Genomic DNA, 22,939 nt, shown 5'->3' with positions numbered 1-22,939 from the left:
TAGTTCTGCTGGTTTCAAACCTGATAATGAAAACGGGATGATGGCTGGCAGAATAATGGATTCCAAGCCTTCGTACATCCATTCTTTCCACTTCGCATCTATTTTATCAAGTTGACCATAACACTTATCAGTTTACCAGTCAAATTTGATAATGGGGCCAAATTGTCAAGGGGCACTTTGTGACCACAACTTTACTATTAATATTTCCAAATCATTGATATCAAATATAATAAAAATTTAACACATACATTCATAATCAACAGTTGGTGGAGAATACAGGATAACCGAATACATATATGCGCTACACACTGGAGAAATGATCTTCATCAGTCCCTCAAACAATAATAATGTGCTTCTGTTGGTATCAGAGGCAATTTGATCATGGCAGACTGTGTCTTTGACATACCTGTGTGAAAATTGAAACCACACTGCCATTACAAAGTGTGGAGCAAGACTGTCACAGTAAAGCAGCATGTAGTGCTACCTCAATTGCAGTTGCAAGTGCAAAGTCTTCCACATGCAGACTTAATTTAATTGAATACCCTGATGGTACATGACATCAGAGTTTCGTTGAATGAGTATGTTATCAACTGTCTTCTGTGAATAGAATCCATTAGGTGCATGACTTTTCTCAATAGAACTGTCAAGCTCTGAAAATCTTGTTGTCTAACTGCATGATAACTATTATATAATTCTCTTTTGTCTGGCACCACATTTTATGACTGGGATTTGGACAAATTTGCTCCATCACCATGGAAATGACAACCCCGAGTTATGTTTGTGCCCAAAAAGAGCACAATGAGGCAGGTTACACTGTGTCAACATTTACACTGTGTCAACATTTACACTGTAGGCTGCAAGCTAGGTGAGAATGATTGAGTGACAACATGCTCTGTATACCCTTGCCTGTGACTCCCAGCCACAGCATAGAGAGGATCTAACAATAAAATTATTGAGGTAAAATAAAGGCCAGTTTCAGAACATCAATTAATGAGGCACTTCACCTTTGATCCCCTATGGAGGAAACCCTGCCAAAGTGGATGTGGTCTCAATCATCAGTCCATATAATTAGTTGCTTATGTTATGGACCAACCTTGATATGGCTACAGATTATAGACAAACTGTTAGATATGATGTTGCACCTATGAAGGATAGAGGGCCCCCGGCAGTGTTTCTTCTTTTGTACTCTGATTGCTGTTGAACCATTGGTATAGGTGAGATAAATTCCTTAGTTAACTAATCAAATTTGATGACTGATACTTAATTTATAAATTTGTGTAGCAGTGACTGCAATGTGGCAAATGTCCATATCTCACAATATTGAATGTCATGTGTACAGTACTAGCCTAATTATCAAACTCAGTATGCACACCAGTAAAGTGGCAGCTTCTAGAAAAAAATCCTAAATAGTAATTATATGCCAGGTTTTGTGTTCTGAGATTTTCTGCTTGCATGCCATGCACAAGTAAGCATGTTTTCTATAAGAAGTGGCAATCCTGTCTCCAGACCTGGTCGCATAGGTTCGAACTCACTAGATCTGTGTCATTCATTATATTCGACTAGCGATTCAACTCAGTGTGCTGCTGTGGGTAGTAACAACCAGATTAACTCAATCCTTATTCAAACATATGTATCAATATGTTTGAGCCTTGGTCTTACTTACTGTCAATTACTGTACTTACCGGCATGCCTTCTTGTAGTCTTGTAGTAGCCAATAACGTAATTCAAGCCCAACATGTCACGATGAAGACAGAGTGAAAGTTTTATTAAGTAAGAGTCTTTATACAAAGCTTCTCCAATTACTTGACATTTTCTTTAATCCAACAATGATCAGATTGGCTGTGACCATCCTCCCACCCTTTCAATTTGAACAGATGTCTGACATATGTTTAACAACACTGAATCACTAATTAGACTTTCAAAGTTCTCAATAATTCACAAATAGCACACTTGCCAAACAGTAACTTGAACCACAACACAACAATATTATACAAAATGTTGATATTAAATACCAATGGCTTGGCTACTTAATGAGTTCACTCTGCAAAGACACTTGATAATTGCCAAAGAGCCTCCACCACAGAATTGTAAGAGCTGCTGCTTCTTAATGTTCAAAAACAGCTCTTCAAATCACTCCCAAATAGGGTACCTTCAGACTTGCATCGTGACAGGCTCTATTAGAGCTTACCAACATGCAAAGGATAATAAGACTAGCCGTCTAAGCATGCCTGTTGCTCCAGGAAACAGTCAGTGCGAACAACCGAGTATGTGGATATTGACACACAGCTCGGTGTGTAGTGCCGTATAGATATGTCGTAGAGATGGGCTTAGGCTGCAGTGTAGGCCCAAACTGGAATATCCAATGCCAGACGTTTTAATCTAAACAGGCCTCTACCCCATCCCCCACTTGATGATGATGATGTTGATGATGATGATGATGATGATGATGATGATGATGATGACGACGACGATGACACACACACACACACACACACACACACACACACACACACACACACACACACACACACACATACACACACACACACACACACACACACACACACACACACACACACACACACACACACACACACACACACACATTTATGCAGGGAAACACCTTTCAGCATAGTCTGCTGGTCTACCAGGGACCCTGTTTACATCTGATAAGATACATGAACATAAAACACAACAAGAGAGACTAACAAGAAATTTACTTTCGAACGTTTGGATTAGAGAAAATGTCTGACAATTTTTTGAAGCTGCATGCCCCTTACAAGAAAACCTCTGACTAAGTTGCCAAAAAGTTTGAATTGAAGCACCCCAAGAATTGAATTCCCATGGAGCTTGTATTTGCATGACAGATACCATATATTCAAGCATTCAAACAAAAGTCTAGAAATCACAATAAGAGATTATATATACAGACACAATATACTACTCCAGTCTGTCCATCCTGCACCTACCCTGCATGTTATCCTGTTTGATATTTGTGTACAATTGAATAAATCTAAAACTGCAACTTTCATAAAAGACGTTTCAACTTTAGCTCCAGCTTAACAAAAGCCTTCAAGTTCTCATCCTGTATGTTGTCAATGCTTTGTCGAACAGTCTTCTCACCATCTCGTTGTGTTTTGATAAGATTCTCAGCATGCTGAATCCAAACACAATTTGCACATCCACTCATACAGCAAGGTACAGGTGGTTCTGTCAAGCACACGTCTACATCACACATGCTGGATGGACTTCAGGTCGCAATTAACCCTCTAGATATCTAACCATTGCTAACTGTACAATAGCTTCCAAGCATTTGAGTCTGAGCAACGTATTGAAACAAAAACGTAGTCCTGTTCGTAATCCTACCACGCATCTAGATTAGAATAATTCAGATTCAGTGACACGGAATTGAGTGACGAATATTTCCTCACCGCTATTCGAGTTACGAAACAAATAATTCTGCGCATAATGAGTAGTAGCTACCCAACATCATCAAGCTGGCAAAGTCTCACGTCCCCCGTGGTGACCAGTTTAAATATCCGGGTTTCACCTAACGCGCGCTAGCAAACATGGGAAGGGTTAGCCGCCATAAAAGAATAAAGACTCATGATCCGTTCTGTAGAAGACGAACGAATAGACAGTAAGCAATGGACGAAAGAATCATGTTGCACGGTTACAATGTTGCCATACATAGAGGGGATAACGAACGACCTTGTCTAGAAGACGAGCAGCAACTGTCCAAGCCGCTCAAGAGGCTAATTATAGCTAAAGAAGACAGCAGTAAACGCAGAAGACGGAAGGCTGGGTTTGACGGTGTGAAAAAAGACTTTGTACGTGTCAAAGAGCAAACTAAAGGAGACATCGTGTTCAGCAGACGAGAAAGAGAAGCAACTTCTTCCTACTTTGACCGTATGGAACGAGAGACCATGTCTGTCTTGCACAAACATCAGAAGCAAATACAAGCCACTGGACAAAAAAGAAAACAGTAAGAATTCCTAGGGGTACGTACGGACAGTACAGCGTGTACAGACTGTAGTGAGGTGGTTTATAACTAAGGAGAGATTCAGATTGATATTAATGGTTTATTTAATAAATATCTTGGACCAATAAGCTATTGAATAGGCAAAATGTAGCTGCTAAAACCTTGCTACTTTAGGCACAATCTGTGACCTCGGTCTAGAGCTGCAAATGTCCTGGACAGTAGCTTAGGAAGGTGTTCACAAGCGGGTGCTGTACCGTGGATGTCATCATGAATAAGCAAAAAGACTACCTTGCTTGCTGGACCATATACAGATTTGCAAAAGTCACTGGCACAAAAATTTCAATTCCTAGACTGAGCGAGGGGCTTCATCTCCCCCCCCTCCCCCCCCGCTCCCTACACCGATGGTCCATTATGCAAGTAGGGTATTTGAATGTCTTTTTGGTGTCCAGACATGCCATATATGGGCTTCCAAGGCCTTGACAGTCCAGAAATCTGACTGCTGTTTACTACCTGTAGCATCAGGTGTGAGGAATATGTTCATTAACAAAAGACCATCCCCTAAACATTGGGTTGCTGAAGCCCCACTGAGCCATCTGTAGCTACACCACTGAGCTAGGCCTAATTATCGTAATGCTAGAAATTCACAGGCATATAAAATTATGCATTTTGCCAATTGTTGGAGTTTGGAAGAATTAGGCGATATTTATTTATGAATTGTTGATCTACTAGTATTGTCATAATTACAAGGTTATGACATGGTTAATAGTGTACATGTACTGATGCACATAGATGTTGGTGTTGTTCATAAATCTGAGTTACAAGGATCTCACATGACTTTGTTGCTATGAAATCTTTTGGTACTTCAACTCCTTTCTTAACAGCACTTGTGATTCTAGCCACGAACTTCCAGACCAGAGAGTGCACGAAGCGCAAAACTCTAGTCTGGACCAAAACGATACTAAAATGATTTCGGAAGTACTTATTTAAAAACTATGCTAAATTGTAGTCTAACAGCCTAGGGTTGTTTACCGAGTTCAATGATGAGATGGAAAGACACTGCGCGTTTGCATTACGCAAACATATCATTTGTAAATGCCATGGAATCTCACAAACGAAAAAGAGACATCTGCCTTGTTTGCAGTGATATCTTGGCATATGGCATGAAATGACGACTCTTTGATTCTGCGGCAGAACGTTAGCTAGTCAACGGGCATTGGCTCGACCAGTTGTTAAAGCCTTGAAGAAACTAGAACTAAGACGTGTGCGTGTACCAGAGTCTCTAGTCATGACTCTGGCGTACACTTACAGAGCATGAAATAATGGCCAGCCATTGGCCAATGGCTAACCCAACGACATCTTTGGCCGACCAAATGAGAAGATTGCATGGCCATTTGACAGACAAAAAATGGCAGCTACGGCTCTGAGTGGCTAATCAATTTAACATTTCTATTTCAAGGGTTTGCACTTACTGCTCAGGAGAATTTCACACGCACGTAATCAGCGCTAGTGCGCTTAGCATAACCAAATACTGCTAAACCAATCAGAATTTAGAGCCAACATTCCTGATCTAAGACGCTGATTGGCTTAGAAGGCTATTTCCAAAATCATTTTAGTATCGTTCTGGTCTAGATTAGAGCCGCACGCTTCATGCACTTTCTGGTTTGGAAGTTTGAGGCTATTGTGATTTCTGCCTTTTTGAATCCATTTTTGCACAATTTCAGAGGAAGTTTATTGTGGGTTTTTGTCACGGGACGTTGCAATTCTCAAACAGTCTTTTGAATCTTCTGCAACTCACATCTCTCGTGCTCGCGATCTCAAATCTTGTTAATATTAACTTCTAACACTTTTGTCTTTACATATCTCCCCTTAAGAAACTGAACGTTATTGCGGAGTTTATAACTAAACAAATGCAACAATAGTTAGTCCAGAGCCATATATAGAGAGAGTTGCAACAACCTGGATTTATGGGCGCCATTTTGTGTCCAGCCGACGGTAGTAAAATTCTTGTATAAATTGTACGGACATGACAAAGCTTGAAGTTAATGGAACTTATTACTGTAGGCATGAACAATACTGCCCCTAATTTTGAGAGACTTTACACGTACGTAGAGTAGTTTCGACAGTGGCTCTGTATAGTCCTGAAGATGATACATAGGGTTAGAGCTCACTTGTATTGCTGCATCCCCAAGTGCAACAGCAAGGCATTCTGCAAGCAGTGACTAAACAAATCGACTCTCTTGTATTTCCCGGATAGTGCAATGTACAACTGGACAGAAAATGGCGCTCATAATCTCACGTGACCAAATGGTCATGTCGCAACACTCTATATACGGCTCTGGTTTAGTCTCTCCTGGACAGCTGATTTTCTTTCCCAGGAATGTGAGTAACCCGGTGCCAACTTTTGTTTTCTGTCCCTCATGCTGTGCAGCCACGTCAAGGGTGCATGATCCATCTGTAGGTCAAACTCTCTCTCCCATAGACGCAAGTATGTGTACTCTTGATCACCCACACTATTGCCAGACACTCCTTTTTGATGGTAGAATAGTTGCTTTCTCTTGGCTGTAGCTTTCTGCTTAGAAATGCTATTATAGTGCGTTGCTGCCCATCCACATATTGCAGTAATTCTCCTTCAATTCCTCTTTCTGAAGCATCAGTGCGTAACACAAAGCGTTGGTCATAGATTGCGTTTGCCAGAAAGGGATAACTGCACAGGGCTACTTTTAATTTCTGGAATGCCTTCTCACTTTCATTATTCTGCATTACCTTCGATGTTGATTGCCTCTTCTTCGTCAAATCTGATAGAGGAGCTGCAATGTCAGCATAATTAGGTATGAATCTCCATTAGTATCCTGTGAGACCCAAAAAGCTCCGCACATCCTTCTTGGTGAAGGGCTTTGTACTATCTTTAATTGCCCGCACCTTGTCTTTAATTAGTCTAATCTCGCACCCTCCTACCACATAACCCACGTAAACAACCTGCTGTGCCCCGAGTTTGCACTTCTCTTGTTTGGCAGTCTGACCCGCTCCTGACAAGCATGTGAGGACCTGTTCCAGGTGCAACAAATGTTCTTCCCATGTAGCACTAAATATGACGATGTCATCTAGATATGCTTCTGCAAAACTCTGACAGCCTCTCAACACCTTGTTTACAAGCCTTTGAAATGTTGCCAGGGCACCATGCAATTCGAACAGCATCCTCTTGAATTCGTACAATCCAGTGGAGGTGACAACCGCTGTCTTCTCTGTAGATCTTTGCTCACAGGCACCTGCCAATACCCTCTTGTAAAGTCCAGTGTGGATATGTATATTGCTGGTCATAGCTGGTCAATGACACCTTCAATCCTAGGCATACGGTAGGTGTCAAATTTGGACACTTTGTTCAATTCTCTAGAGTCTACGCAGAATCGCATAGAGCCATCTTGTTTCGGTATCAAAATTACAGGCAAAGATCAATCACTCTGAGACTCTTGAATAATATCCAGATCAAACCATCATTTGGATTTCCTTCTCGACCACTTCCTTTTGAGACCGGGGCGTATGTTAGCGTTTCTGCTGTACTGGTTTAGCGGACCCAGTGTCAATTCGGTGTTCCACAACACTTGTATGACCAGGTAGGTCGCTGAAGACTGCTGAATATCTATCCAGGATATCCTTCAGCTCGCTACGTAGCTTGGCAGAGAGGTATCCGTCTACTACTACGTGAGTTGGTCCTGTGTCACTAGTAGGAATCTCAGGGTAGATCTTCCTCATCTTCCGCTTCCATTTGCTTTTCATGTCTACTTCATAGTCTACTAGACTCGTTCTTCTACTGATCTCATATGGTCCTTACCACTCTGCTGCAATCTTCTTACTGGATGATGGCAATAATACCCTTCCTTGAATGACCTGTCTTTGGATCTGCGATCATGATATGACTTCTGCTTCCTCTGTGACTCTACCTGATTTTCATGAGCTATGATCTCGCATCTTTAAAACATACTCGACAGTGTCACTGGATATCTTGTCTCCCTTCCAGAATTTCTTAAGTATATCCAGTGGTCCTCTCACTCTGCGACCTTAAAGCTACTGAAAGGACAAGAATCCGGTACTCGCTTGAGGCATCTCCCGATATGCGAACTAAAGATAGGGCAACATCTCATTCCAATCACCTAGCTCTTCCTTTGGTAACCACGTAAGTATCCACTCTACAAGTCTATTTGTCTGCGGATGATAGGCACTTGTGTGAATGGGGCTTCCCTCGTACCATTCTGTATACCTCCTTCAATAATTGGGAAGTAAGGTTAGATCCTTGATATGTCAGTATCTCCTGTGGTACTCCCACTCACGAGAAAATTATCCACAGTTTCTCTGCCACATGGACTGCTTCCATGCTTTTTAAGTGCTACTGCCTCCGGGTACTGTGTCGCATAATCACACAGCACCAGGATATACCGATTTCCACTGCGACTGCGATCGAGTGGACCCATTATATCTATGGCCACTCGCTTAAAAGGCTTGTCAACCACAGGCACTGAGACCATTGGTGCCCTGTTTCTGGCTCTCCGACTCGCCGACTTCTGACATGCTGGACAGCATCGACAGTACTCTGTACATCACGAGATATTCTTGACCAGAACCGTTGTTGAATGCGACTCAAGTCTTCATGCGTCCCCAGTGACCCGACACTGGAATAGCATGTGCTAACCTCATTACTGATTCCCGACACTGAACTGGAAGAACTACTTGATTCACAACCGTATCATCTACTCCCTTGCTTCCTGTGGGATTCCACCGGCGATACAGTAGGCCATCCTGCCAGAAACAATCACTCTAGTCCCTCTCAGCCTGCTCTCTGATCCTTGACAGAGTAGGATCGTTAGCCTGGAGATGCTTGAGCTTCTTGGTGTCCACAATACTTGGACAACTCTCACCATCATCATCTGCATCTCCTTCACCAGGTTAGTTGTCGTGTAGTTTACTGGCAAGATAACTGAGCTACGCAAGCAATTCATTTGGTGTAGGCAGAGCGTAGCGCCAATGATGAATCAGCCTAGCACATGCGACTGTTACCCTGAAAGTAACACAGCATGAAGTTTCATGATGAAGCCTACATTTTTGAGATCAGGTTGTATTTTTGTTGGAGTTCCCATTTAGGTAGACTTTCTTACTGGTAGTACGTATACAAGCTATTATTCCGTAATATCGCCCATGTGTGGACAGGTCAGAACTTTTAGCCTGAAAAACGCTCATGCCCAAGTATACGCCCATCGCCAGGATCTGCATGTGCAGACAAATAAAATGGGGACTGCAGAACATTTGCTCTGCCTGTGTGCATGCATTTGATGAGCTGGTGTCGTCAGTGTTGAGTGAAAGTGCTTACCGCTAGACTCATATCTTCTTTGCAATTACCGATCCTGATTCTTTTGACGGGCTTCAGGCCGACCACTCTGGTTTGCGTGTGTCTAGTTTCTGCATGTATGCTGATGCTGTACCAGTACCTTTGATCTTGCAAATGGATAATTGAAGCACTTGTGGTATTTCTGTCTTGAAGTGTTTTGATGACGACTGGCCAAATGGCAACATTTTGCGGCCATGTATACGCCTGGGACCAAAATATAACATCCATGCCCTGGTATATGCCAGCAAAAGCATTTCTTTTCTATACGCTCTTGGCATTATTATACACGAATACATTATGTGATTGGAATTCATCAAAGAACTGTATAGTAGACTAGTTAATATCTACAGTATATATAAATCTAAGTTTTAACTAAAGTGATAACAATAGTAATAATAATTTACAATATTGTAATTTGGTTAGCTCTAGTGTTAGTAGTGTATGTTGCTAGTATGGAGTTGAATTCCTTTCAATTTGTCTCCTATAGTCACACATAAGTAGAATGCATTTGGTAAACATAAGAATATTTTCACTTTAGCAATACTTTCTTGAGGCAACGTCAAGAACACCACTAATTATAGCCAGTTGAAGTTACAGTTCAAAACAAACCTGAAGTCAGAGAGAGTACTGCACAAGCTGGAGGTTGTGACACACTACCGAAGAAAAAAGCCCTCAACGTTCACAGGATCTGCTCGTTAAGATTTAACCGAAGTTGGACTTGGATGTATGAGTGCGTTGAAGCTGTCAGTAGTGATCCATTTTCCGTCATTTTCACTGTGTGCAAGAAAACAATATCATGCCAACATCAAGGAAAGTCAGATGTGAACAACATGTTGGAAGTACTTCTTACAACTAATTTGCACAACAGTTGAAAATGCAAGCAAAACTGAAATCTTTATGCCATGATCAGTGGCGTATAGCGAGGATTGGAAACCAGGGGGTGGGCGACGTAAACAATATATTATATACATTTAACTTGCCGTAAAGTGTTGCTGGCATGTGAAGAAAGTCAAGCTAATTGCAGTACTTAGGGTGCATTTCCACTAGCTTCTAAACCGGTTGAACAAGTGGTTTAAGCTAACTGGTTTAAGGATTGACCTGTTTCCACCTGCACTAAACCAGTTAAGCATATATTCTAAACCTAAACTGATTTCTTAAACCCATTTTGTAGTAGGTCTAGCAAAGTGGTTTAGGTTTAACTGTCATGTGACAGTAGCGCGCCTGGCTTCTGACAATGCCATTTTGATGATATTGACTATTTTGCTGGAATAGGATTGCCTTGACAGATGTAAGGGTCGTTTAGCTAAAGGAAAGAAATCAGCAGCTACGGAGAAAGAGAGGACGGTGTCCTTGGTCACCGTCATGCAAATTGTGCTGAATCAGTGACAACCAACAGCTGCTCTGACTCGGTGACAAAGCAGACCAATTCTTCAAGAATAAGACGTTTCTAGACGGTTTGTTTGGCACATCCTGGATGCGCAAGTTCCTAGTGGAAACAGTCGCTTTCTTGAACTGGTTTACTTTTAAATCTGCAGCTAGTGGAAATACGGCCTTAGTACAGTAATCGCAAAGAGCATGCTTTACGCAGGGGTGCATGCCTGTCTTGGAGTGCAGACTGTCTGTGTTGAACTTTGCAGTGACGACGGAACATTTCCTACCAGTGATCCAAGACAGAAGGCGCTGGGTACTCTTGTCTAATTGAAGTGTTTCGTGCAGATGATACGAGCAGAAGTGAAAATCAGCATGATGCTAGCAAATGGAAATATTCCAGTTGCCTTTGCAGATCACCTTAGACCAATGATCCGAGAAGTATTTGATAGGCAAGTTGCAAAGGGTTGTTCTTGTGCTAGAACCAAATCTATAGCAATCTGCTGTTGCATCTGCAACGAAAGAAGACCTGGTATCAGCAATGAGAAATAACCAATTCTCTATTCTAACGGATGCTTCCAATGACACCGGGTTGGAATGAACCCAATTACAATAAGGATATTTGACATACTTCGCGGAACGGTCAAAAGTAAATTCCTCGATATGCACTCAACAACCGGACCAGGAGGCACCGCAGAAGCCATATTTGCTAAGATGAATACTGTCTGCTTGTGAGGTCCCTTGGGTAAACTGTGTTGGGTTTGGCATAGACAATGCTAGTGGGAAAATTGGCAAACACAACTCTGTCAAATTTAGAGCCTTGCGTGCTAATCCAAACCTAGACATATACTTCATAGACTGCCCGTGTCTTCTTGCTCACAACACAAGGTGACATTGTGTGGAATTTCTTGGCCAGCATGAAGTCAGCAGATGGCTGTTGACTAAGGTTTCTTTAACCTGGAAAAGGTAGCAAAGCTTGTCCTTGTTCTTCCCCATTCTAATGCTGGGGAAGAAAGGCTATTTAGTCTACTTCGCTTGAGTAAGACTTGCTACAGATCCACTGTGCCTTTGATTGGTACTCTGTCAAGCATCTCAATAGCGAAAGTCATCTTCCAGACTCGTCTACTAAATTTGAGCCACCCAAGGAGTTGCTGTCAGAAGCAAAGAAGGCCACAAAACGACACTACAATCTAGAACATCACAACTAAATTCTTATTTTTGATTCATATAACTATTGTAATAATAAGCAGTAGTACAAGTTCTGTGTTTAATATATGTCAGTTAATTGGCATTGGTATAGTTAACTAGAAGACTTGTCGTAGGCGTAGGAAGCAGTGGGGCCAGAGGGGCACATGTTCCTCTACTATTTTGGCTAAAGTTTGATTTGGGCCAAGATGTATTCAATTTTAGTCAAGTGACCTGCTAATATTTAGGGATGACTGACGTAGAAACTGATAACATTGACATGACATTCTGAACTAACACATATGTTGGTTTACCGTATTTTCCTGTGTAGCATGCATATAGATGAATAATTAATAGTCAGTTAGCTCTGTTTACCTAACCACTCCCCCTAGGCAAATGTGTGCCCCCTCAACTAATCTAGATTCCTATCCTAGGTTCCTACCATGTTGCTTGTCACTAAGTACACACAGTAATCGGTAGTAAGTACATTGGTTGCACTTCACTTAATTAACTTAATTAACTAAGCGTGTTTTTAATTAATTGATGGTTTCTACTCTAAGCAGCATGTAAATATTTATATTTTGATAATTAGATATATTATTTAATGCTTATTGGTATTAACTAAAAATGTAATTGTAGGCGTGGCAATTTATCTTACCTTGTACTGTACACATTTTTCCCTGCCAACTCACGTATTTTGATTTCACTAGGTTGGCAGGTCTGAGATGATAGTTAGTTCACATGTGATCTGCACCTGCAAGTCGTCATCTCCAATAGCATGCCCGTTTTTTTGTTTGCCTCTGACTTATTGAGAAAGTTTGGAGTCATTTGCGCTGTTTTCTATAAATGAGTTGCCACATACACCGACATTGCTTACCAGAGGATTTCTGCAGTTTAGCAGATGTAACTGCTTCTCCGATAACGCTGTAGTGTACATAGTGCTCTAGTATGATACGTGTTCACTCCTAGTGGACGCACTCTTTGTATGGATATTGCCTCTCAAGTTTGGCCGACTTTCAGAACAGGTGTATGGTCACATTATGTTTCATGCAGGTTAGAAAGTGGCGCGCAGGCATTTGGCTTGCTACACATATACCGTTTTGACAAGACAATCATATGTATGAATGAACTGTGAGCCAGCTAGAGGGGTGCTCTGCCCCTGTTCACCTCTGGGGGAAACCCCGCTGCCTCTCTCGACTCGAGTATAAATGAGTAGCTGGTCTTTGACTGGGGATGGAGCAGCCATCGACTGTGACTGTACTATCCGCTGAGGTCCTGGTTTGTTCTTCGGGTGCGAGTACCTGGCTTGGCTCCAGTAGACTGTGTAGCACAGGTCCAGAGTGCTCCTGAGTAGTGCACAGGAGCCCAGCTGTAGAGCCGGGCATGCCCTGGAAAGGCAGGTCCTTACGCTTACTGTTACCATTTTACTGTGTCTACATCTCAAGTTGACTACTTCTTGTAAATCCTACCGTGCATTGGTTATTGTTAAATAATATGTACTACCTGAACTTTATTTGTAGTCTTGCTTCAGTGAGGCCACATGATATGTGCATGCATGCGATATGATAATGTGTTGTAATGTAGCTATGCAACATTCAATATTGGAATGTGTTGGCTGTTGTTGTAGCAAAAAGTCATATCTAATCTGTAATCCAGGCAGTAGAAGTAGAATGAAAATACTGTCAACAGTGCTATTGATATGAAATATGAATTTCCAGAAAAGAATCGATTTCTTCTAAAATTTAGTAATGGCTAGCTGTGGTGTGTGTGTGTGTGTGTGTGTGTGTGTGTGTGTGTGTGCACGCACGTGCTGTGTGCGTTGCTTGCTTGCTTGCTTGTACAAGTATCAAATGCTTTGTTATTGTACAAGATATATGAAGAAAAAAGATGCGCAGAGAAAATCTCAAAGGCTGAAACTAACACAAGAGAAAATGGCTGACTTCAACCAGTTTCAAGGTCAGTATGTGTAGTTGAGACATACACAACATCAAACTGCCATCTAATTTCCATCTCTATCTCTGATTAGATCATGTTCAGTTTGGTGAAGTTGCACAAGCACCACCCATTCTTAGTGCTACACCACGAAAAGCAGTTACTAAACAAACCTCCAACTCTCCTTCAATAGTGAAAGAACGACTTAGAATTATAGAACTATACAGAAGACGGAAGCAAACAAACTGTAGGCTGAAGATTTCAGGATAGTCTGTTATGAGGTAACAACAATTAACAGATTTAGAAGGCAACTACAGTTCTTTCCATCAAAAAAACAAACTTTTCTGCAGACAAATAGAAAACCAGATAGTGTGCTCTTTTGTGTTCTGATGCTTAGAAGTACTGCCACTTTCCTAAAATAGTATCTTTTATAGCATCAATGTATTGAGCTGGTACCCAGTAGATCCAGAATCTTGACTGTTCTGTTGGTCCTAATTGAAGTGCCTACAAGAACACATTTTGTATGTGCGATTTGTTCGTCGTGCACTGTCAGGTTTACTTACCATGATGTGGTATTCCTCATGACCTACAATTGGCTCTGATATAACAGAATGAATGGAACTCATTTGTACCTTTTGAGTTCTTTCTGTGTCACCAATACCAGTTACTAATAACAACACTTCATTGACCCATACATACATTATCACCTCTTGTGCCTATCCACAGCTGATCGACATCAAGCTTGAATGTAAGCCTAACTTTTCCTCCTAACTTGTTTAACATGCCTGATACAGGAACCTTGGGAAGTGCTTCCTACAAACAGTAATAACCAGTAACGCCAACTGTAGTCTGTTCTATGAATTTGTTAAAGTACTTATGTAGTCATTGATTTAATATTATAGATCTATTATTTACAGCTCTAAGGCTTAGCATATCCCAAGCATCTGACAATACCACAGGCTATCAATGCCAATCCCAGTAGCAACACTAATACCAATATTAAAACTTTAAACAAATTGTAAAGTAATGTCTCCTGTCATTTACTCGAATCTTTACACATTCTAACATTGAAATTCAAACGCTGAGCAACTAACATATTAGTGAGAAATTTGCTTTCAAAGAAGCTGCAAGAGCTATGGTACAGTGATCTTCAATGCTCCCACAGTCAAATGAGAAATTACAAGGTCAATACCCACCACATTCATTGTTAGGTGTTAATATTGGTGTGGGGTCAAATGCTGCTATAATTTTAGTCAAAACTGTTAACAGATAGTATACAATATAACAAGCCTACTTGTTCAAGGTGTCACCGTTTGCCTAGCTGACAAATTCTATTTCTATACTAGAGAAATGTTTCAGTGCTCCAGATTAATTTCTCCCTGATAATACATATAACATAATTATTGCATTGATATGATTCTGTTAGAACCTTAACTAAGGAGCAATGGTAGTTACTATTAGGAATTGGTTGCTTGTTACACAATTTTGAGTAAAAGCAATTCCATACAATAAACAAATCTGTCTAACAGGACATTAGACAAATCTACCAAAAATGATAACCACTACAAGGAAGAATCGCATTAGTGAAAACTACTTATCACACTGCAAGCAATAACTATGCCCTATCTCTTTTCTTGAGAGTTTACACTGCAGTATTACTATAAAATAGTAAGTGAAGCTGCGCTTCACCCTTGCTTCAACAGCCATGAGCCCTCTGAACTGTAAATTGACCTGTCACAATGTATTCCAAATTCCAAATTTGTAACTACCGTATTTACTTAGAGAGGTCTCACTCAAGAAATAGCAAGACAATGGAGGAGCAAAAAGAGGGTCCACGAGCGACTATGTCATGTCAAGGTCAATGCTCAATCATGATACGAATTGAACGAATTCGGATCAATCTGGATTGAAACCACTTCTGGACGTAGATTGAGACTGATTGCGATCAGATCCGGATTGGGCAAAAGTAGATCTGGTCTACCTAGATACAATGGATTGAGATTGAATCCAGATCCACTGCTTAGTGTGCACAGGCGTTTCCTGTAAACGGTCTCTCATGAACATTGGTGGTTTATGATTGGGTCTGTCTGTTGTCTATGGTTGCTATGTACAATCATCCATAAATATTTCTGTGATTGGGCCATTTAACTGCACCAAAAGCGTGACACATTTTGAGTGGGCATAACCAACCACCCATCTACCCACACAGAGCCATGAAGACAGCAAGTGGTTCAACATTGTTTGAATACACTATTCGTTTAGTCACCTAACTTTACAAAAGTATTATAAGATTTATTACATACAAGACATGAACGTGCTCCTAGTTACTCAATGTTCAGTTCAAGTATAGCGCAGGACCGCAGCAAGCATAAAAATGGTTGGGCAAAAGAAATTAATTAGATACACTTGTTACTATTAATTAATTAATTTAATTGATGTGTAAAAATTAAATGTCTAGTTATTGGAATACTCCGTTTGCTTACAAAGCAGCATCAGGCTTAGACTTCACTTGTTTAAGAGCAAGCCCCTTTCTATGCAAGTGACAAAACACAACGTCCCTACAGCTTCGTCATAAGGAGAAATGGCCGCTTGTGAAACCAAGACGACCAGAAACTACAAGTTGTCTTCTGTTTTCCAAATAACCTCTCTGGAAATTTAAAGTTCTGGGCTGGTGAGGTTTGTTTGCAACATCTTGATCATGGGCATACTTTGATCTGGTGTTTGCCATTGCAATCCTGGATATGTGCTCAGCTGGACAATGTCCCAGATGTTGTATATCAAGCGCCATTCTTGTTGCCCTGATGTTGCAGGCTTGTCTTATCTTGGAAACGAGAAAATCCAGGAACATAAAAGGCAGAAGGAGTCTAAAGATATAAAATATCTCAGGGATTTTCCTACCCCCCTTCAAACATGCATCCTCATTTATTGTGCATATTCAGCTCTGCCCCCAAAGAAGCATGGTCAAAGTTGGTGATGTTATGTCCTGACCCTAACCATTTAGCTGATGAAACACTAAATTTCAACAATAACTGTACAGTTCAGTTCCCGCTGTAGGCATCCGGGATTTGCATTGCAGTTTTTCTTTCCGCATGAACACACTCCATCTGTTTGTCTGCCGTCACTGTAGTATGATTATCTATCTATCCACTCATCCATACATTTGAAAATGTGAAGTTGAAGGGCCAGTCTTGTTCTGCTTCATTAATGAAAGGGAGCACTACAGTACGCCTAGGGTTAATTATTTGTTTAGGTTTATTAGGATATCTAAGACCTTCCTACAAAGGAAACTGAAGGATTAACTTTTGCCTAACAAAGTCACACTTCCATACCATGGGTGAAGCTATGGCCATTATCTAATTATCTTGTAAGACCAATGACCAGCAACTAAAACCACTTAGGTTAAGTGGTGTGTACAACTGGAGCAGCTCTTAGTCTTCTAATGAGCACACCTGGTGTGAGTTCAACCTTATGGGGAATAGACAGGCTAGCAAGCAAGGGTTTAGCAGTTTAGTTCTTCTTCATATTAGACCAGAATGCACATAAAACTAAACAGGATGCGTCCCACTGCCTGAAATCTGCCTCCCATCTTCCTCAAATGCGTCCCAGGACGCATTGAATGTATTGTAGGAAAATCACTATCTAAAATATTTAATCAGCTATGCCTTATAGGCAATTTACTGTAATTGTCAATTGGCAAAACTTAACTTTTGGAAAATGGTCCGGCAAATACTGGACCTGCCCGACCGCTTGCTAGGCCCTGTAATGGTAGTGAGACAAAAAATGATACTTTTCCGTTAGCTGTTGTGATTAATTAATTAAACTATATCAAGATGTGCCTGCTACAAACTAGGCATCATGATGATATACCTTCTTGCCTATTCTTGCTGGTAGAGCATCATCTGGCTTTCCCTTGTCAATAATCAGACAGTGAGGCTACACAGTTCAACATGAGTATATCTATCTAGTAATGAGCCAGCCTAGTACCACTTGTTGGCATACCTACCCTCTGTTTAGAGAAAGGTTCTTTTGTTGGACCTGCACAGATACATGACAAATAAGACTATGCGTGTTTCCTACTAAATACAGAAACACACCAGATTCCTCTTCCTTTTGCTTGTCAGAAGCAGGCAATGGGGCCGCTAGTGTCATCACATCAGTTACAGTTGACCCAACAATCATCATTTTTGCACCATTCATCACTCTAATGTCCCTCAACGTCTTGCTGTCATCTTTCACAGCTCCTACAGTAGACAAACATGGAGCTAAGAAGTAGGAACATGAACCACTTCCGTCTCAAATTCACGCCATGCCTTTGTACATCAGTTTCATCATGACTACAGGAACACCTAAATTCGAATGAAAACAAGAATGTTAGTGTTTTTGTTCCGGTTTAATAATACAATCCGTGAGCTTCAACAAACCTGTAAGTTTGCCAAGGTAATCTTTCAATTCTCCAACTGTTTTCTCGAAACTAAACGTTACGTCGTAATTTGTCCGCTTGTAAGTAACCTTGAATGACACACTTTCACTAGACAATTCCTTTCCAGCTGTTTGTACTTCCTGGCATCCCTCATTCGCTGCTGTGGTTGCAGCAGATATCATGTGACTCTCACCATCTTCTGTGAGAGTCTCGCCGCCTACAGACGATAAACACGCACGCTAGACAATAGACCAGTGGGCAGTCTCAAACCAAATCGAGAGTCACGTACTATCCATGTAGTACGTTTGAAAAACGACAGTCTTTCGTCTACGGTTAATATTAATTAACAACTACGCCTCGGTTGCCAGTCAGACACTGATATAGAAAAAAGGCATTATCTACATTGGCGAAAGCAAAAGCATACCGCTCAACTCCCAGTGTAAGTTATTGTCGCACGCTCTCACGCCAGATGTTCTGCATATACGGCTCTGGTCGTACATGTCAAGTTCAACTACACGCAATATTGCAACCGTAAGCACGTGCACACCGTGGAAGTGGCAGCAATCTCCCAAACCGTAGTTTCCACCAGCTGATAATAGGTAATTACATGTAGCTATCATGTACACACGTGACCGGAACAACATGGCGTTAACTGATACGTGAACAAGAAGGGGAACAAAAAGCATGTGCTAAAACACGCGAGGAGAGGACTGGTGTAGTAGACTGATACTGGGTGACAGTTCTGTGGTAACGCTGAAGTGTATAATTTCTATTGTATGTACCGCCTAAGACTGCGCATGCGCACCTACTACCCCCGTCTACCACATTTCTCCCCTTAATTAATTGTAACACATTAAGTACACAAAAACACTGGCCTTACATAGTGGTTGTTTGCTGTCACAGTTCTCAGTTGGCAATCCCACACAGTCCATTTCATTGTGTTGCCTAAGTCGTGCTTGTGTACGAGTACGGGTTCCAAAACTACATGATGACGTACAATCTGACCATGAGCTCCATTGGCAGTTTACTGAAAAGAAAAAGGCAATTACTATCAATGCTAAAGATAACTCTGTTCTTGTAGCTATACCATTGACATTCAGTGTAAATGACTTTGACACAATAGAGCCATATCATTTGCAGTATATGGACATGAATACAGATCATCGGAAATGGCAATAGCTGACTTAATGTAAAGCCTTTGCACGCTGTTTTCATACACTTGATATACATCAGCATTCTGTCCACTTGAAGATGGTATATCATTGATTGAGTCGTGTTTCCATTGCAAGAGAGCATTTAAGTTGGTCACATCAGGAGTGACACCACAATCAATAGGATTAGGGTAAGTTTGATTGTCATCAACTACCACTCTTGTTCCCTCAATAGTCTTCTTATTGTCTAGAATAGCAATCTCCAACTCTACAATAACAACAAGACATTCTACTCTTCATTCAATACGAACTTAACCACAACACCATCATCACTCTAACCATAGTTGAAAGCCACCTCACATACTTGAAGAATGTGATTTGTCACTATTCTCTGAAAATTAATGTATCTTCCCCAAACCGGTGGACTGCAACTAACATCTCGCCATATTGCAGCCAAGCTATTAGAGCTTTCGTATGGAGCCTTTCCACAATTGTAGTTATCATCCCCATAGTTTGTTAAGCTGTACGTTACCAACATGAACATACACATTTTCACCTCTATCTTCTAGAAAGATAGCTCAAACACGTGACACAAGATATTGCTTTTGCAAGTCAACTTGAAGCCAAGGATTCCACAAATTTTGTGTAGCGGCACATGCAATCAGTATACCAACAAGTGTCTGACCAACAACTTCTTTTGGATTGCCATCTATAGCCTTTGTAGTAACAAAGGTAGGACTGAAGACTGAACTCATGGTCACTGTCGCTCCAAGAGAGGCATACAGATTGGTTGCCATACCTACATCACATAAAAATTGTACCTAAAGCAACAAGTGTAACTTCCACCATAACAGTATATCATACAAGATGTGAATATGCAGATCTCAGTTGATAGTCCTATACAATTCTGACCACTCATTGTAATCTGACGAGTTCTAGTGCCATTTCCACATTCAACACTAAACGGACTCCTACTACCCCAAACGCAATCCACTAGAAACACAATAGGAGACAGTCAATAGAATGCACACAGTCAGTGCTCTTAATTATTAATTACTAATGTTCTAATACTTTTATAGATATTCAAGTATTGTACAAGTATCATTTAGTTCTACCCAAACATAAATGCAAATGGAAACAATTAATTAATATACATAAGTATTTGCCATTATTTACAAAAGATATTGAGTTTTTTCAACACACTTTTTCATGTAAGTTTGTTGTACTGTACATGTGTAATAGTGAAACATAGTCATACATATTTCAAGTACGTCTTAGCATAGTCAAATCTGCTGAATCATGCAGTCAAATTACAACGTCATATATCTAATTATATTATTATATGAATACTAGGCGTACTGTCCTGATGTTCGCGGTCACCGTAATGCCTGCAATCTATATCGAATTGGCTAGTCATTGATCGCCGTATGGACTGCACGGAAACATGTACCCTGCTGGGCTCACCTGCCGGGTTGGTGGGCGCAAAGATGGGGGTAAAGACCCCACTTACCATTATGGAGGGGCACAACGACAAACATATAAAACTACATCGTACATAGTGAATTGTGAAGCTTTGTGAACCTTGCTTCAAGTGCTACAAACTGTTATTCCATAAAGCACTTCTAGTTATTTCATTACGTACAAGTAATGCAATATATTTTCAAGCTGGTCAGTCCGTCTTTATTGTCCTTACCTCAAACGGACAAGCAGCCAAACTGGTTCTCTATTTACTTGTAGATATATTTCCATCGCAGACAAAGATATGGAATAGCTTTCAAGAGCACCACGCATTGCGCCTGCCTTGCTTGAAGTGCTCATATATATTAGAAAAAATGTTTTCTTGAGAGGAACATCATATGAAAACACTAGTTACTATTTTGATATTATATATATATATATATATATATATATATATATATAATATTAGATCCATACACTCATACAACTAGCTTGCACCATTTTCGATTTTGTTATTCAACTTCTGATATTTAATTAAATTAGAAATCAGGATGGTAAATATCTTTTGGGTGCTGAAAATATCGGCTACCTATTCTCCGTTCTTTTTTATTCGTCAGTCTGGAGGGCATGCCAGATAATATTGCTCAAGCTGTTGCGTCATTTGTGCCCAAAAACTGTTTCCACAGCTCAAGCTGCATGTGGTCCCCAAACTGATCAAGGAAGGATATAACCACAGAAACATCTTTCGGCATTTGGACGTGGCAGAAATATCGGCACTAGGGGCTTAACTTATGGAGAGCCCACACAGCTTTCACTGGGAGCTGCAATGCTCCTTGCCAGATCATAACCAAAATTACTTGCTAATTCAACTCTTAAGTATATGTCTAATTCTACTTCTACTTCTATAAGTTCTGCTGATTGGGCAAGTTCATTCCAATGACTCAAAGGTAATTTTAAACAAGTGCGGCTTTTTATTGGGAAATTCAATCTCATGACTACTTGCTATATGTTCCTCCGCCAGAAAAGTAGTGCGATCTACAAACAACCACACAGCACACTATCCAGCTTGTTCTTGATGCTTTAGTACAAGAATATCTCATACAACTTTTAACTTTAGGAGTCAAGCAAGACTCAAATCCATTTCAGCTCCACATGTGTGGTCATGTCAGCCTAACCACGTCACCACAGGAGTTCATGGTATCTTTGCACCTGTGGTTAGGCATACCTCTCTTCTCCCCATTTCCTAATGCAAGTCAGTGCTCTTGTGGTACTGTTACTGATCAATTTGGCAATCACACTCTTGGCTGTGATTCTAGTCCCTCACGAATAAGTTGCCATGATGCCTTTTGTGATGTGCTGTTCCATGCAGTCACTGTCAATAAACAACACTGGAACCAGTCACGAACAAAATTGTTCTTCTCATTCTAATAACAGGCGAGGCAAAGTATACCACCCTGATTTTGTCCATGAAAAACCCGCTTACTTTGATCTATCTACTGTATATGCAACGCGTTTCATCACTCTTATACACACAGTCTCAAGTCATTTCTCCAACCAGGCTCATGCAGCAGCAATCGGTGGTGAGATTAAAAATTTGCACGACAAAATGATGGCACAAGCTTTGTAGAGCTCTCTTGTATCCTTCAGTTGTACAAACTTTTGGAATTTGCATGGTCTGATCAAAGTGGAAACACTGAAGATTAGAGCAAGAAAGTGTTCAGCAATGAGTAGCATTTCTAGTAAAGCAAACACAATCTGCATGAACTATTATCAGTTTGTCTTTGACTGTATAATGTTAGTCTCACATAGGCAGACTCTTCCCTGCCCTCATTTTGAGTCTGGGGAAATTCGATGATGTAGTTGTTCTGCCACTCTCATTATCTCACACCATTGTAATGGGTTAACGAGGAAACCGGAACCCGAAACCGGAACTGTAAATTGGAAGCGTACGTGTATTCGAGAGAAACCCTACAATGGAAGTCAGAACATTAGTCTTGAATAAATGTAACCTATTGCTATAACACCCGTCTAAATTGTTAGAGGCCAACCCTCTCTTTTCCGGTAGG

At 40.8% G+C, this 22,939-nt stretch overlaps 3 protein-coding genes across 5 annotated transcripts; 1 reads left to right on the top strand and 2 right to left on the bottom strand.

Moving 5' to 3' along the window:
* Window positions 1-2,850: 2,850 nt before the first annotated feature.
* Window positions 2,851-3,543, bottom strand: LOC134184630 (oxidoreductase-like domain-containing protein 1). Of its 2 annotated transcripts, none has more exons than XM_062652368.1 (3): window positions 3,432-3,543; window positions 3,283-3,373; window positions 2,851-3,225 (listed from the first exon to the last, which is right to left on the bottom strand). In XM_062652368.1, the coding sequence occupies exons 1-3, from the start codon at window positions 3,465-3,467 to the stop codon at window positions 3,029-3,031; spliced, it is 324 nt and encodes a 107-aa protein (XP_062508352.1). In that variant the 5' UTR covers window positions 3,468-3,543; the 3' UTR covers window positions 2,851-3,028. The 2 variants fall into 2 exon arrangements, with proteins under 2 accessions (XP_062508352.1, XP_062508353.1); XM_062652369.1 differs by having other exon boundaries at window positions 2,851-3,210.
* An 18-nt stretch (window positions 3,544-3,561) lies between these two features.
* On the top strand, window positions 3,562-14,114 carry LOC134184629 (coiled-coil domain-containing protein 137-like). The gene is made up of 4 exons (XM_062652367.1): window positions 3,562-3,640; window positions 3,695-3,985; window positions 13,783-13,868; window positions 13,939-14,114. The coding sequence occupies exons 1-4, from the start codon at window positions 3,570-3,572 to the stop codon at window positions 14,112-14,114; spliced, it is 624 nt and encodes a 207-aa protein (XP_062508351.1). The 5' UTR covers window positions 3,562-3,569.
* On the bottom strand, window positions 14,098-18,779 carry LOC134184628 (ubiquitin domain-containing protein UBFD1-like). 2 transcript variants are annotated; one of them, XM_062652365.1, is made up of 9 exons: window positions 18,689-18,779; window positions 18,266-18,481; window positions 18,155-18,190; window positions 17,939-18,085; window positions 17,848-17,879; window positions 17,712-17,777; window positions 14,552-14,657; window positions 14,408-14,490; window positions 14,098-14,348 (listed from the first exon to the last, which is right to left on the bottom strand). In XM_062652365.1, the coding sequence occupies exons 1-9, from the start codon at window positions 18,762-18,764 to the stop codon at window positions 14,238-14,240; spliced, it is 873 nt and encodes a 290-aa protein (XP_062508349.1). In that variant the 5' UTR covers window positions 18,765-18,779; the 3' UTR covers window positions 14,098-14,237. The 2 variants fall into 2 exon arrangements, with proteins under 2 accessions (XP_062508349.1, XP_062508350.1); XM_062652366.1 differs by lacking the exon at window positions 18,689-18,779 and adding an exon at window positions 18,554-18,589.
* Between the last annotated feature and the right edge of the window lie 4,160 nt (window positions 18,780-22,939).

The sequence above is a fragment of the Corticium candelabrum genome, chromosome 9, assembly GCF_963422355.1.
Source record: "Corticium candelabrum chromosome 9, ooCorCand1.1, whole genome shotgun sequence".
NCBI lineage: Eukaryota > Metazoa > Porifera > Homoscleromorpha > Homosclerophorida > Plakinidae > Corticium > Corticium candelabrum.
The sequence above is the reverse complement of the archived record's forward strand: the minus strand, read 5'-3'. Positions and strand labels throughout refer to the sequence as shown.